Source organism: Etheostoma spectabile, unplaced genomic scaffold, assembly GCF_008692095.1.
Source record: "Etheostoma spectabile isolate EspeVRDwgs_2016 unplaced genomic scaffold, UIUC_Espe_1.0 scaffold00009008, whole genome shotgun sequence".
Lineage (NCBI taxonomy): Eukaryota > Metazoa > Chordata > Actinopteri > Perciformes > Percidae > Etheostoma > Etheostoma spectabile.
The window spans coordinates 1-13917 of record NW_022603646.1 but is presented as its reverse complement, the minus strand read 5'-3'; the positions used below and the strand labels follow the sequence as shown (position 1 = coordinate 13917).

General features: G+C 40.0%; 1 protein-coding gene and 1 long non-coding RNA gene across 2 annotated transcripts; both read right to left on the bottom strand.

Moving 5' to 3' along the window:
- Positions 1-800: 800 nt before the first annotated feature.
- LOC116678980 (uncharacterized) lies at positions 801-4959 on the bottom strand. The gene is made up of 9 exons (XM_032508718.1): positions 4903-4959; positions 4509-4549; positions 3775-3848; positions 3445-3534; positions 2889-2963; positions 2498-2581; positions 2335-2409; positions 1975-2064; positions 801-1305 (listed from the first exon to the last, which is right to left on the bottom strand). The coding sequence occupies exons 1-9, from the start codon at positions 4957-4959 to the stop codon at positions 1142-1144; spliced, it is 750 nt and encodes a 249-aa protein (XP_032364609.1). The 3' UTR covers positions 801-1141.
- A 22-nt stretch (positions 4960-4981) lies between these two features.
- LOC116678981 (uncharacterized) lies at positions 4982-7851 on the bottom strand. The gene is made up of 3 exons (XR_004329423.1): positions 7765-7851; positions 7127-7159; positions 4982-5054 (listed from the first exon to the last, which is right to left on the bottom strand). It is a non-coding gene; the product is annotated as an uncharacterized LOC116678981 (long non-coding RNA).
- Positions 7852-13917: the final 6066 nt, after the last annotated feature.

The following is a 13917-nucleotide window of genomic DNA, read 5'->3' as shown; positions in this document are numbered from 1 at the left end:
AGATGAGGGACTACTCTGTCCAACATGACGGGGGGACAGCAGGGTTCTATTGCCAGATGAGGGACAACTCTGTCCGGGTTATTTATGTAGCATACAAGCTAGCGTTAGCTGACTAGCAGCCAGTCCGCTTCTAAACTCCGTAAATACCTTTTAATTATCTCAACACTTATAACAGTCCCGGGGGGGGGCACCAGGTCCTGCAGCCCCAGGCGGACCGCCGTCAGTGGGGGGGCCAGCGTGGAAACACCACTAGAAAGATCCCCTGCCAACCTCGACGTGATCTAATACCCACTGACGACTGTCCATCTGCGGCTGCAGGACCTGGAAACCCCCCCCTCAGTGTCCCAGTGTGACTGTTAAAGTGTTGAAATAATTAAAATGTATTCACAGTATTTAGAAGTGGACTGGCTGCTAGTTAGCTAACGCTAGCCTTCATGCTACACAAATAAGCCGGACTGAGTTGTCTCTCATCAGGCGATAGAAACCCGGCTGTCCCCCCGTCCTGTTGGCTCAGAGCTCCACAGACTACAGACTAAGTCCACAGGTACAAATTTTTGCACCAAATGTATCGCAAGAAGAGTTGCAGAACTCGAGAGCGCAGACTCGCCACTGTGTGATGGAGAGAGCACACTGCATACAATATAATATAATATAATATGATATATTATGAGAAGCTGCAGTTACAGATTCCAGAGGTTGAATCACTGAGTTGTGTTGTACTGGAAAAGTGACTGAAGTGGGGGAAAAAAGTGAGTACAGAAGTTCTCAAATCTTATTCTACAAGCATTTACATCACATCTGCGCGCTCACCATATTTCCCTTCGTAGTTTCTCTTTTCTGATATTTTATAAAAAAAATATTTGTGCAATTAATAGATTTTTAAAACAAAGGCGTTATTGCTATGGTTTTGAGAACTGCCCCGGACAACTAGAACACAACATTATATTGCACAACACAGATCTTCAAAGATGAAGCTGCAGTGTAGCACCCCTCCGGTTTAACTTAACATTTGTGTTGTACACAAACTTCTTTACATCCTTCCAGGACCTTTGACCCAAGGCTTCCTCCTCTTTTATGCATCGCATGCAGTGTTCTTTACCTGGAAGGCGGCGCTCTGCTATAAACTTTTCCATGTGTTTGTTTACCGCACTCCTCTCTGCTTCCCTCCACGGTCTTTCACCTTTACTCCTCTCTGCTTCCCTCCACGGTCTTTCACCTTTACTCCTCTCTGCTTCCCTCCACGGTCTTTCACCTTTACTCCTCTCTGCTTCCCTCCACGGTCTTTCACCTTTACTGTGGGCGGCACTACAGATGACAGAAAAGACGATGGAGATAGTGTGACCTTAAATACATACATCTCAGTGGAGATTCAGTAAAGCATCTATTACTGGCTTTGACGTTAATTCTAAGTAAATATTTGGACATACATACAATTTTGTTCTTCAGTACATTCAATTTTAAACATAAAAATGGATAGTAAATTAAAATGCTTATTTCAGGTTTATTTAGAGTAGGCTTACAAGCTGGTACACCGGGGAGCACACATCTAGTTAATGACTGGAAAACCATTTGTATGATTATGACAAACCCTTGACTCTATGACTCTACAGCAAGTTCAGAATGCTTTCCTGAATCAAAGCGTACGCATTGTTTTTGTTAATGATCAAGATAAGACTTCATGAACATAACCTGTAGCCTGCTGTTGTCTATGGGTGGAAGACTGCAAATATTAAATGCGATGATTTCGTTAGACCCGATGTTTATCGGTCCAATTACTTTTGGACCTCAAACCTTTGGGCCTTGTGTGTTAAAGGGCTATGGCTAACACAGATCTTTATATAGATGCAAACCTATTTAAATAAAAGCTGAGACTTAGCACTTTATTTGTGTCAAAGAACACAAAAAGTCCAACTGTCCAAATACTTAGGGTCTGGACTGTTTATGCCTTATTTAGCCCAGTTTTAAAGAACTTACCCATTGCTTCCACGTTCTTGGTCTTGTTACGTCTTTTCTTCTTCTGTGAGGGCCTCTTCATCAACCTTGTTCCTGGACTCAGATCTACAACTGTAGCAGACAATCATTAGCACCCGTTAGTTAGTGAAATCTCAGGTATAATTAATAATCAGGTTCCATTTGTAAATAAATGCTGACAGTAAAACATAACTACTACAATCTGACAGCTGGCTACTAGCACTTATATTTCAAAAGGTCAAAACTGTAAGCAGCAGTGTGTGCTAGGATATTTCAACATTATATTACTATCATATGATACTATCATAATTGCCAAAAGGTGGGAGTTCTGGTGAATTTCATAATAAATACCATTTAACTCACCATCTACATCTGAACTCCCATCTTCACTGAGGGGCTCAAGTCTCCTTTTGGGGGACAAGAGGTCAGAACGTCCATCTGAAAAACAACAGCAAACAAAAAGTGACACCTTATCCTATGCAGTGTATGAAAGGACAACCTAGTGAATGCATTTTAAAGAACTTACCCATTTCTTCCACCGTCTTTTCACGTCTTTTCTTCTTCTCTGAGGGCCTCTTCACCAACCTTGTTCCTGGACTCAGATCTAGAACTGTAGCAGACAATCATTAGCACCCGTTACTTAGTGAAATCTCAGTTAAAATGAATATTCAGAATTCATGTGTAATTATTTAATGCTGACAATTTAACTGCCAAAAGGAAGGACACTAAATATTTACTGTAATATTTATCTTGTGTAACAAACTATAAAGAAACAAAAGGATGAAATGGTGACAAATTATATAATTCATGCACTTGAGATTTAAGTTCTACTCTACTAAGTTTGAGAAAACGCTGGCAGGGTCCTTTGTAAAAAGCAGTTTTTTTGTGAATTTAATAATAAATATCATTTAACTCACCATCTCCATCTGAACTCCCATCTCCACTGAGGGGCTCTAGTCTCTTTTTGGGGGACAAGAGGTCAGAACCTCCATCTGAAAAACAACAGCAGGCAAAAACATGACAACTCATCCTATGCAGTGTATGAAAGGTCAACCTAGTGAAAGCAACTGTATCTGCAAATATGATTAATATTGATACATGAAAGTTTACACTAGTGGATATGCACTGGTGTCACTTTAAAGTCACACTAGCCTCTTACAACCACTGAGTAGCCTGACAAACCCATTACTGCTACAATAATTGTGGCGCCTGTTAAACTATTTCATATATTTTCTGATTTCTGTTTTAAAAAGCAATAAAATAACTCTAGAACATATGTCTAGAACACTGTTTTGTGCCTGTATGCAGTTTGCCCCGGAGGGCACACAGCACAATTCCTGCTTTCAAAATATCAAGTGACATAAAGGGAATTAATGTCCCCAACCCATTGCGTGGCTCGCAGACAGTCACAGAGAGCGTTTAATGGTCGCTTTAGAAGTATAAACCTTTTTAGCCCAGTTTTTAAGAACTTACCCATTGCTTCCACGTTCTTGGTCTTTTTACGTCTTTTCTTCTTCTGTGAGGGCCTCTTCACCAACCTTGTTCCTGGACTCAGATCTAGAACTGTAGAAGACAAACATTAGCAACCATTAGTGAAACCTCAGGTATAATGAATAATCTGGTTCCATTTGTAAACTACATTCTGACAGCTGGCTACTAGCACTTATATTTCAAAAGGTCAAAACTGTAAGCAGCAGTGTGTACTAGGATATTACAATATTATATTACTATCATATGATACTATCATAATTGTCAAAAGGCAGGAGTTCTGGTGAATTTCATAATAAATACCATTTAACTCACCATCTACATCTGAACTCCCATCTTCACTGAGGGACTCAAGTCTCCTTTTGGGGGACAAGAGGTCAGAACCCCATCTGAAAAACAACAGCAAACAAAACGTGACACCTTATCCTATGCAGTAAATGAAAGGACAACCTAGTGAATGCATTAAACTTTATCTGCAAAGGCGATAAAATTATTGAGACATGAGAGTTTACACCAGTGAGTATGCACTGGTGTCACTGTTCAAGTCACAGTGTTTATACACACGTATAAGCATATAACGAGCATGCCTATTATATTCAGTTGTTGACCCTGTCAGAGGTCTTAATTCAATCCTGTGTATTAGCACTGAGGTAATATTTAGAGATAAAGTACTGAACTGCGTTACATTTATAGGTGTTCCTAACATTCTGACCACCTCATGCATGTAAATATGGATATTGATAAAATTGAGTTGACTACTTAACAAATGTATGTAAACATTAGAAGAACATTTGAAGGTGGAGCTGGCTTTAGAATTTGGTGCTTTGGGCCTTTTTTGCCACACAACCCTCTGACTCTGAATCTAAATCCAACTGTGACACTGTAGCTCTGGCTCTAGCACACTGGCCGCAGGTCAGAAGAACAAGTGAATAGTTTGCTTCTCATTGTTTAGACGCATGTAGCAAGTATCTGTATCGGTCTCCTTTCTACTGACATTTGCACGCTTGATTATCTCTAGGACCTTCCCTCTCAGCACATTAGCCACTTACAGTGGCCATTCCCAATCCTTCTCACACTCATTGGCCTCCCTCTATGTTTAACATCTAAAAAGAAAAGGGGAATATTTACTGGTTGCATATGTGTGACTGGATTTAAAATTTAGTTGCACACTGAAACTTTTGGTAGCAGTCTGGAGCCCTGGGATACTGTGTGTGGACTAGGGCAGCAACCACCAATTGTTTTCATTATCGATTAACCTGTCTCTTAGTGAAAGATGACAATATGAGACTGTTATAGTATTTATAGACCAGATTGTCCAGAGGGCATTTTCCTTGGAAAATACTACAGTTGCTTGACTGATAGCAATCTAAAGTATTAAAATGTTTTTTGCAAGACAAGAAAACCGAGCAAGACGAAACAAGATATGTCACAGTGCATACATACCAGAGACAGGAGGATCAATTGTGTCTTTCCCGTGAAGGTGGAGGCCCCTTGTTCCATTGTGTACAGAAGCTTCTTATGTAATCTGGGTTCATCTTGCTGCATAATTCAGACCCAGAGGAATCACTTCCTGACTCCTCAAAGTCACAGTCCAACTGTAAGTAAAAAGCATAATCATGAGAAAGACATCCCATTCACTTTCAAGTCCAACTTTACAGACCCATGCAACTATAGTTTTCTTAAAGATTGACTGTTCCACTGACATCAGTTTGATATTTAACAAAAAAGTAAGAACTATTTGTTTGGAAATAGCAGACGTCTAGCATACTGTTTTTGGATTTATGTCAAATGTTAAAAGTTTGTGTTTTAAAATTGTTTGTCACAGTCAGACGTAAGAAAACATGCCAATACATGTGTGTGCAACTAACTTCCTTTACCCACAGTCAGAACACCATCAACACTTAAACAATGGGTTTTCAGATCTGCATGAACAGATAACAAGCCTGCTATTTTTACACAGTACTAATTCATCCAGCACAGTCTAAGTACTGCATCCTTTCACTTGGCAGTTTTGTGATCCAGTGTTGGTTATGTGGATATTACAGTCATTCATGATGTTGGATATGAGTGGTGATAGTGGCTATGCTGAGGGGTTTTTCCAGAAAATAGTAATACTAGCTTAACTAATAACAGGGCTAGGAATCTTAAAGCGCCATATTCTGCTCATTTTCAGGGTCATAATTGTATTTTGAGGTTGTACCAGAATAGGCTTCCATGGTTTCATTTTCAAAAAACACCATATTTTTGTTGTACTGCACATTGCTGCAGATCCGGTTTTCACCCTTTGTGTTCAGGTCACTGTTTTAGCTCTAGAGTGACACATCTGACTTCTATACTATCTTTGTTGGGAATTACTTTCTGTCCTTGCAGAACAGGGACAGAAAGTAGTTCTTTTGGAGATTAGGGTCAACTAGTGGATGTTGTAGCAGTGTTTTGCCATTGAGAACGAGCTAGCATGCTAGTGCTAGCATGTGTTACAGTTAGCCACCTGGTCTTGGCTAGTGATGTAGAGAGCCGTGCAGATGTTGATCAGCTCCCCCGGAGACTGAAGACAGAGGACATTCAGACACCGTATCTCACTCAGAACACCATGGATAGTTATTCTCTCCAAGTTTGTATGTGTGTAGAAACACAGAAGACACAAAATAACAACCCAAATACCAGAAAAAGTTATTTTTTCATAATATGGGCACTTTACGTATTTTACAATATGTGCTACAATTAGATAACAAAACAATTCTCAGTGCATCTTTGTGCATATCGTTAAATATGTAAAAAAAAGCACACATTGGCTTTTGCTGCTCTAGAAGCTGGCCCCTCCCCCTCTCACCCTGAGGACCAGAGACAGAGAGCAGCCGAGCTTTGGCAGCTAAAATGTGGCATACAACTCAGACCCACAAAAATGTGCAAAGTAGCACTACTTTGGACTGTCTTTGGCTTTCAATAAACAAACAACAATTCCCGAATTTCAGGACATTCCTAAATCCCACACTTATAACGCACAACCAGACAACAAGTGCATACAGAGCGTGGTGCTTCTTATGGTCAGGCTATTTATCTTATAAAGCAAGACATGTCTGTATACGTGTGTGTCCATATTTGGGGGAAAGGTATCTGGCACTTCAGCAGACGTCACATGCAAAACGGTTTAGAACTGTGGGGGGATTCTTTTCCTGTTATTGTATTAAATTGCTGTGAGCTGTCAGAACATAACGTAGCCTAATCTCTGAGATTATTCCTTCAGAGCGCTGCGCAATACGAGAAATATCAGAGTTGAACTAGGCAGATACATCCGTTTTCATCAGACTCACCCTGGGTCGAGTTAATTAAGTCACCAAAATACCTCTGTCACTCTCTGTCTGCACACACACAGAAATGGTCTGGTTTTGGTGGTTGATGAACGCAGATATTTGCTAATTAGCTATCATAACGGACCAGGAGGTAGCATACTGCCATGACCTCATGATGCTTATGTCTGATTACTCAACATTGTCATTGTGATATTTTGTGATTGCATTCTGAATCTACAGTTCTCTGTCAGGTAAATACTGTAGTACAATGTCTTCCTCTGATGTAGAAGTAGCCTACACTGTAAGTCAGTAGTCGGCTGTACAGTGGAGTTGCATATTGAGTGGTTTGGAGTAAATCTTTTATAAAAGACACATACCTGTGTTTTTCTCACTCCCATCAATTTCTGGACCTAAAACCAAAAAGAAGATTGAAACTTTATAAACGAGCCATGAGAGCACCGCTCCTTTAGATTAAAAATAAAAACTGTTTGACTGTTAAGCATTATCTGCAGTGTCTCTGCTGTAGTGTCTTATAACTACATTTAAAGTATTACACTCTTTTTCCCCCACAAATGTCAGTGATAGCCCATAAACCTAATTAACATGTTAAAGACTATAGCCTGTTATAGCACATAAAACACTTCTCTTCAATAAACCCCTTCAAGTAGTTCTACAAACTAAGTCTTTGAAAAAACAAATCAGACTAGATATAAAAATGCTTGAAACAGTTTTAAATGGAGTTATACATGTGTCCACTTTATTTTCAGAAAATATATATAAACTGACTTTAAATGGTGTCACTGCAATGTTGTTAAAAGCTGATAAATCTCTAAACAAATATATGTTCACATAGTTATACAAAAATATAGTGCATGACAATTAAGTTAGTAGTTAGAATTTACTAGAACTGGCAACTCCGTTCTGCAATAAAAAGTCTAAACCTGCCAAAATAATTTAGCTCAAACCACATTAAGTGACATGCGGAGGCTCAAAATTAGAATTGATAAGATCTTACCTGCACAGAAAGTTTAAAAGTCGTCTTTTCCTTAGTTGAGTCGCTCCAGTCTTTCAAAAGCTAGCAGGCCGCTAGCTGTAGCGTCTCTTCCAAGAGTGTGCTGCTGCAGCCTTGAAACCTGTCTCACACTCCTCTCGCCTCATGCCTCAGCTCTGAGCTTCAGCTCCGCGTGCAGGTGGGGGAAGGGCAGCTTTCTGTGAGACCTGCAGGTGACCTGCTCTCACAGAAAGCTGCCCTTCCCCCACCTGTTCGTCTGAGTGGCTGAGAGCAGGGGGGGGCGGCCCCCCCCTGATGGGCCATTAATTAAGTGGCAGTTGCAGCAGCAGAAAGACCACACAATATTCACCTCTGACTCTCAGGCCTGTTTTACAGGCTGCAGGGTCAGAAATCACAACTATCACTGCAAAATCACAACTTTAACATTAAAGTCTCGCTCTTCAATGTAAAGTTAATCATATATATTATTTAAGCGTGGTTGAAGAAGTACTTTTTACTTAAGTAAAATTAAAAAAGAACAATGATTAGTGAAACTGGGTGCTTTACATTCAATAATGAATCAACAGCCTGTAGTTTGTATGGCTAACCCATGTTTCATCCTTTAAATTTATATGTTTTATTTCTCTCCGTTCACTGTCTATAAATTTAGTTTCACTTTACACCTTATTGGAACTTGAAGATTTTGTCTCCTTTTAACATCTCCATATTCAACACATGCTGATTCTCAGTGTTATAGTTTTAAGTTGTTAATTAGTCATGTTTAATTGCTGTAGACAATTAGTATGCAGCAACAACACAACATATAGTAATACTTTTAAAGTGTTCTTTATTTCCACAGTTTTGAAATTAATCAGGGTTCATGTCCATGTAATGGATCCGATGTTCCCTTACATGTGCTCACTGATTCACTAGTTTGTAAGCTAATATTAAGTCAGCTAAAAAGTAAAGTACTGTGGATGTACATTTACTTTGCTGAATTACTGTGTAGGCAGACTCTCCCAAGAACAGGTGTGTCTCTCCCTTAAAGTGTCCAACATTGATGTACCTGGCACAAAGTGGCCAAACAGCAACAGTGAATGATAAAGCTGTGGAGGAATCAACGGCGTACCCCCGCAGACCCCTTTGCGTCTACACTGGACCCTGTGTCATAGCCTGACGTGCACCTCTCAAAAAATATAACTACACGTCGTGGCAACGCACGTCGCTCGGCCGTGGCTTGGTAGCGTTCCATTTCCCCCCCTGACTCATTTCCTGGTTCTCTTTCTCCTTAAACATGAAATCATGGAGAGGGTTAACTAGTCCTGCTGTAGATGTCTCACCTTGGTAAATAATGTTAACTGATAATATGTTACAACAAGGTATTAACATGTATGTTTTAAACACAGCAGCAATACAGTATTTGTGCTCACTTTGCTTTATGAGCTCTGTCTGTTGTGCTGTCTCCATGCATTCATATATGTGAGCAGGGACAGCAAATAGTGTGTGTGGGGGGGGGGGGGGCAACTGAGAATAAGGTAGTCTGGAAAGATAAATAATGTCTTCTTATACTGTCACTGAATCCTACAGGTGGGTGCATCACTCATATCTTAAATTGTATTACATATGTTCTATTTACTTAAAATAGAACAGAGTGAGATGTACTTCCACTCTTTACTCTGCAGATATAATAAGGTTGTATATTTTTGATTAAATCATTATGTTCCAGATAAACCAGAGTCTACAGCAGCTCTATGAGGCTGTACTATGACAGGTACAGTAATGTAACCTCTGTACAGGGACTAAAGATGAAAAACAGCCTCTTGGCTAACTCTTGTGCATTAATACCAGTGTTTATTAATCACCACTTTTCCTGTTAAGGAAACCAATAAACCTAAATGCTAACATCAGCATGCTAACATGCTCACAATGACTAGGCTACATGCTGAGGTTTAGCAGGTTTAATGTTTACTGTTTAGCTTTCTTAGTTTAGCATTTTAGCATGCTAAACTACTAGCCAATACATTCAAATTTACTTTAGCCAATCTAATGCTTCAGCCCAGCTCTACTGACTGGTCGCATGTGAAAGTGAAAGTAAGAAACTCAGCTAAACTATGGAGGAGCTCATTTAATGAGTGTTGTTAATTCATACTTAATGTAGACAACATAAGATGACAGTGTGGATAATAAACTGCAGGTGACCTGCTCTCACAGAAAGCTGCCCTTCCCCCACCTGTTCGTCTGAGTGGCTGAGAGCAGGGGGGGGCGGCCCCTCCCCCTGATGGGCCATTAATTAAGTGGCAGTTGCAGCAGCAGAAAGACCACACAATATTCACCTCTGACTCTCAGGCCTGTTTTACAGGCTGCAGGGTCAGAAATCACAACTATCACTGCAAAATCACAACTTTAACATTAAGTCTCGCTCTTCAATGTAAAGTTTAATCATATATATATTTTAAGCGTGGTGAAGAAGTACTTTTTACTTAAGTAAAATTAAAAAGAACAATGATTAGTGAAACTGGGGTGCTTTACATTCAATAATGAATCAACAGCCTGTAGTTTGTATGGCTAACCCATGTTTCATCCTTTAATTTATATGTTTATTTCTCTCCGTTCACTGTCTATAAATTTAGTTTCACTTTACACCTTATTGGAACTTGAAGATTTTGTCTCCTTTTAACATCTCCATATTCAACACATGCTGATTCTCAGTGTTATAGTTTTGAGTTGTTAATAGTCATGTTTAATTGCTGTAGACAATTAGTATGCAGCAACAACACAACATATAGTATTACTTTTAAAGTGTTCTTTATTTCCACAGTTTTGAAATTAATCAGGGTTCATGTCCATGTAATGGATCCGATGTTCCCTTACATGTGCTCACTGATTACTAGTTTGTAAGCTAATATAAAGTCAGCTAAAAAGTAAAGTACTGTGGATGTATTTACTTTGCTGAATTATGTGTAGGCAGACTCTCCCAAGAACAGGTGTGTCTCTCCCTTAAAGTGTCCAACATTGATGTACCTGGCACAAAGTGGCCAAACAGCAACAGTGAATGATAAAGCTGTGGAGGAATCAACGGCGTACCCCGCAGACCCCTTTGCGTCTACACTGGACCCTGTGTCATAGCCTGACGTGCACCTCTCAAAAAATATAACTACACGTCGTGGCAACGCACGTCGCTCGGCTGTGGCTTGGTAGCTTTTCATTCCCCCCCCCCCGAGTCATTCCTGGTTCTCTTTCTCCTTAAACATGAAATCATGGAGAGGGTTAACTAGTCCTGCTGTAGATGTCTCACCTTGGTCAGCACAGGGAAGACTCTTTGTTTCTCTCACTATGATCTAGAGTCACTACTCTGAAGATAATCGTCGTCACTCTCACTTCTCCTCGCTTTATCACCCAGACCCCCCCCCACACACACACGGCAGCGTAACGCATACACCAGCGCACAAGCGTGTAACCATCAGACCACCTACGTAGGCTACGGAGAAAGCGCTGCGTGGCTCCTCCGCACAGCCATAAAACGGCCTTCAGTGTCTGCACAGGCTGTAAGAGGGAGGCCTGCTGTCCCCTTCAGTTCCCTCCCCAGGAACACCTTACAGGACACTGAGAATTCTCTGGGGAGGCAAACATGTCAGCCACCGGCTGTCCAACGGGATGCCACAATTACCTGTCCAATACAGGAGCTGCCTCCTGTTCCTGTAGCCCTAAAACATCAGACCTACTGGGACGTTGTGCTTTACTGTACTGTAACTCTGCCTTGTAGGGGAAATGAAGCTGCAAATTTTTTCAACATGAAGTTAAATAATGTTAACTGATAATATGTTACTATAAGGTAACATGTATGTTTTAAACACAGCAGCAATACAGTATTTGTGCTCTCTTTGCTATGTGAGCTGTCTGTTGTGCTGTCTCCATGCATTCATATAATGTGAGCAGGGACAGCAAATAGTGGGGGGGGGGGGGGGGGGCAAATGAGAATAAGGTAGTCTGGAAAGATAAATAATGTCTTCTTATACTGTCACTGTATCCTACAGGTGGGTGCATCACTCATATCTTAAATTGTATTTACATATTCTATTTACTTAAAATAGAACAGAGTGAGATGTACTCCACTCTTTACTCTGCAGATATAATAAGGTTGTATATTTTTGATTAAATCATTATGTTCCAGATAAACCAGAGTCTACAGCAGCTCTATGAGGCTGTACTATGACAGGTACAGTAATGTAACCTCTGTACAGGGACTAAAGATGAAAAACAGCCTCTTGGCTAACTCTTGTGCATTAATACCAGTGTTTTAATCACCACTTTTCCTGTTAAGGAAACCAATAAACTAAATGCTAACATCAGCATGCTAACATGCTCACAATGACTAGGCTAACATGCTGAGGTTTAGCAGGTTTAATGTTTACTGTTTAGCTTTCTTAGTTTAGCATGTTAGCATGCTAAACTACTAGCCAATACATTCAAATTTACTTTAGCCAATCTAATGCTTCAGCCCAGCTCTACTGACTGGTCGCATGTGAAAGTGAAAGTAAGAAACTCAGCTAAACTATGGAGGAGCTCATTTAATGAGTGTTGTTAATTCATACAATGTAGACAACACAAAATGACAGTGTGGATAATAAACTGCGCTGAGGCCTGAATCCACACTGGTGAGTACATTTACCTGCTAACATGTAGCTAATGCAGATAATGTTGACTAGCTGCAATGCTAACTAGTGCAATGTAAAATCCTATTTGATAATGCTAAAAATGCTAACTACTAAAAATACATCTGCCATGTATTAAGAAATACTGCTGCTAAACAGACATGTTCTGCCCTGGTGGTGTTTTCTTTGCATTATTTGTTTGAGCGCTGCAGCTTTGTTGCTGGTTAAGATGTAGTTTTGTGCTGAATTCCAGTGTTAGTGCTGGTATTTTCTTACAGTGTACAAGAATTTGACAACATTTTGATGCATCAGTGCTAAATATGTTATTTGTGTTTTTATCATGCACTTAACTATAGTTGAGTTTTACTCAGTGTTATCTTGATTGTGACTTGAAGCAATATGTTGATTTAATAAGCTTTAAGCTATGATAAGGAATATTAATATAATTAGCATGAAGGTAATTTATCTGGCTATCATTCATAGGTCAGGGTATGAGTTGAAGTCCTCTTAAGATGTCCAGAGACTTCAGAGGAGAGCTCAGAGCCACCAGGGAGATTTCAGATGATCCAGAAACTGTTATCCAGTACTGGATGTTGAACAAGCCAACAAAATACAGATCCTGTTGCTGAACTAATGATCACCTACGTCCAGTGTGGTAGGATTGAACTGCACACATATATTCAGCTCTATAGATACACAACATACCTGTAATATCATACTGGTCCCCCACCAGAGTTGGAGAGAGAACGTGTCTCTTACAAAGCCTTTGAAAATTACCTGCGTCTTATTATGTTATCTATGTGCACTCAGTTTGTTTTTCTTTGTTGTTATTAATTTTATCTGTTTATAGATCTGCATTGTAATTTGTTCTTAATTGAGTCTCACTTGCTTATTACTGGTTTACTGTACATGCAGACCAATCTACAGCAGTGTCATGTGTTTTTGTTTTACTATGGTCATCCTCGTGGCTCCCTGTAGTCCTGACTTCTTCTAATCCTGGTCCAATTTTTACTGTTACCTTTATTATTAATTCCTTACACTGTATTTAGTATAAAGTAAACTTCTGTTGGACATTGGCCTACTGCAGAGTGGTAAAACAAGGCCTGAAACCAGAGTGGCTCAGGTGCAGTAACTGCATGAAGCTGTAGGGGTCGCCAGTGCCAGATTAGCTCAGGCGCAGTAGTACCTGTGTGAACATGAAGGGGTCGCCCAAAATGAAAACAATGCTCAGGTGCAGTACACGGTGTGTATGATAGGGGGGGTGACAGAGCAAAAGTGTGTGTATGAAAAAGATGTACACACACCAATTTCTTCTTAACAATTTCCATTTACTATTTTTCTGAGGACCTCTCTGAAACTTTGAGAAAAGCCTAAAAACAGCCTTTGGAGGCCATTACAGTGAAAAAAAAAGTGAGGACCGGCCTAAATGTCCTCACTTTGTAAAAAGGTCCTCACTCCAAGGTTAAAAACTCCACTTGGCCTCACAACGATGGCTATGCAAAACACACCACACACCCACACACAC

Coding starts and splice junctions, on each gene's coding strand:
- LOC116678980 (XM_032508718.1), bottom strand. CDS start 4,959: ATGGAACAAGGGGCCTCCACCTTCACGGGAAAGACACAATTGATCCTC. Junction 4,550..4,902: donor AATTGATCCTCCTGTCTCTG/GTATGTATGCAC, acceptor TGTTAAACATAG/AGGGAGGCCAATGAGTGTGA. Junction 2,065..2,334: donor TGGGAGTTCAGATGTAGATG/GTGAGTTAAATG, acceptor TGTCTGCTACAG/TTGTAGATCTGAGTCCAGGA.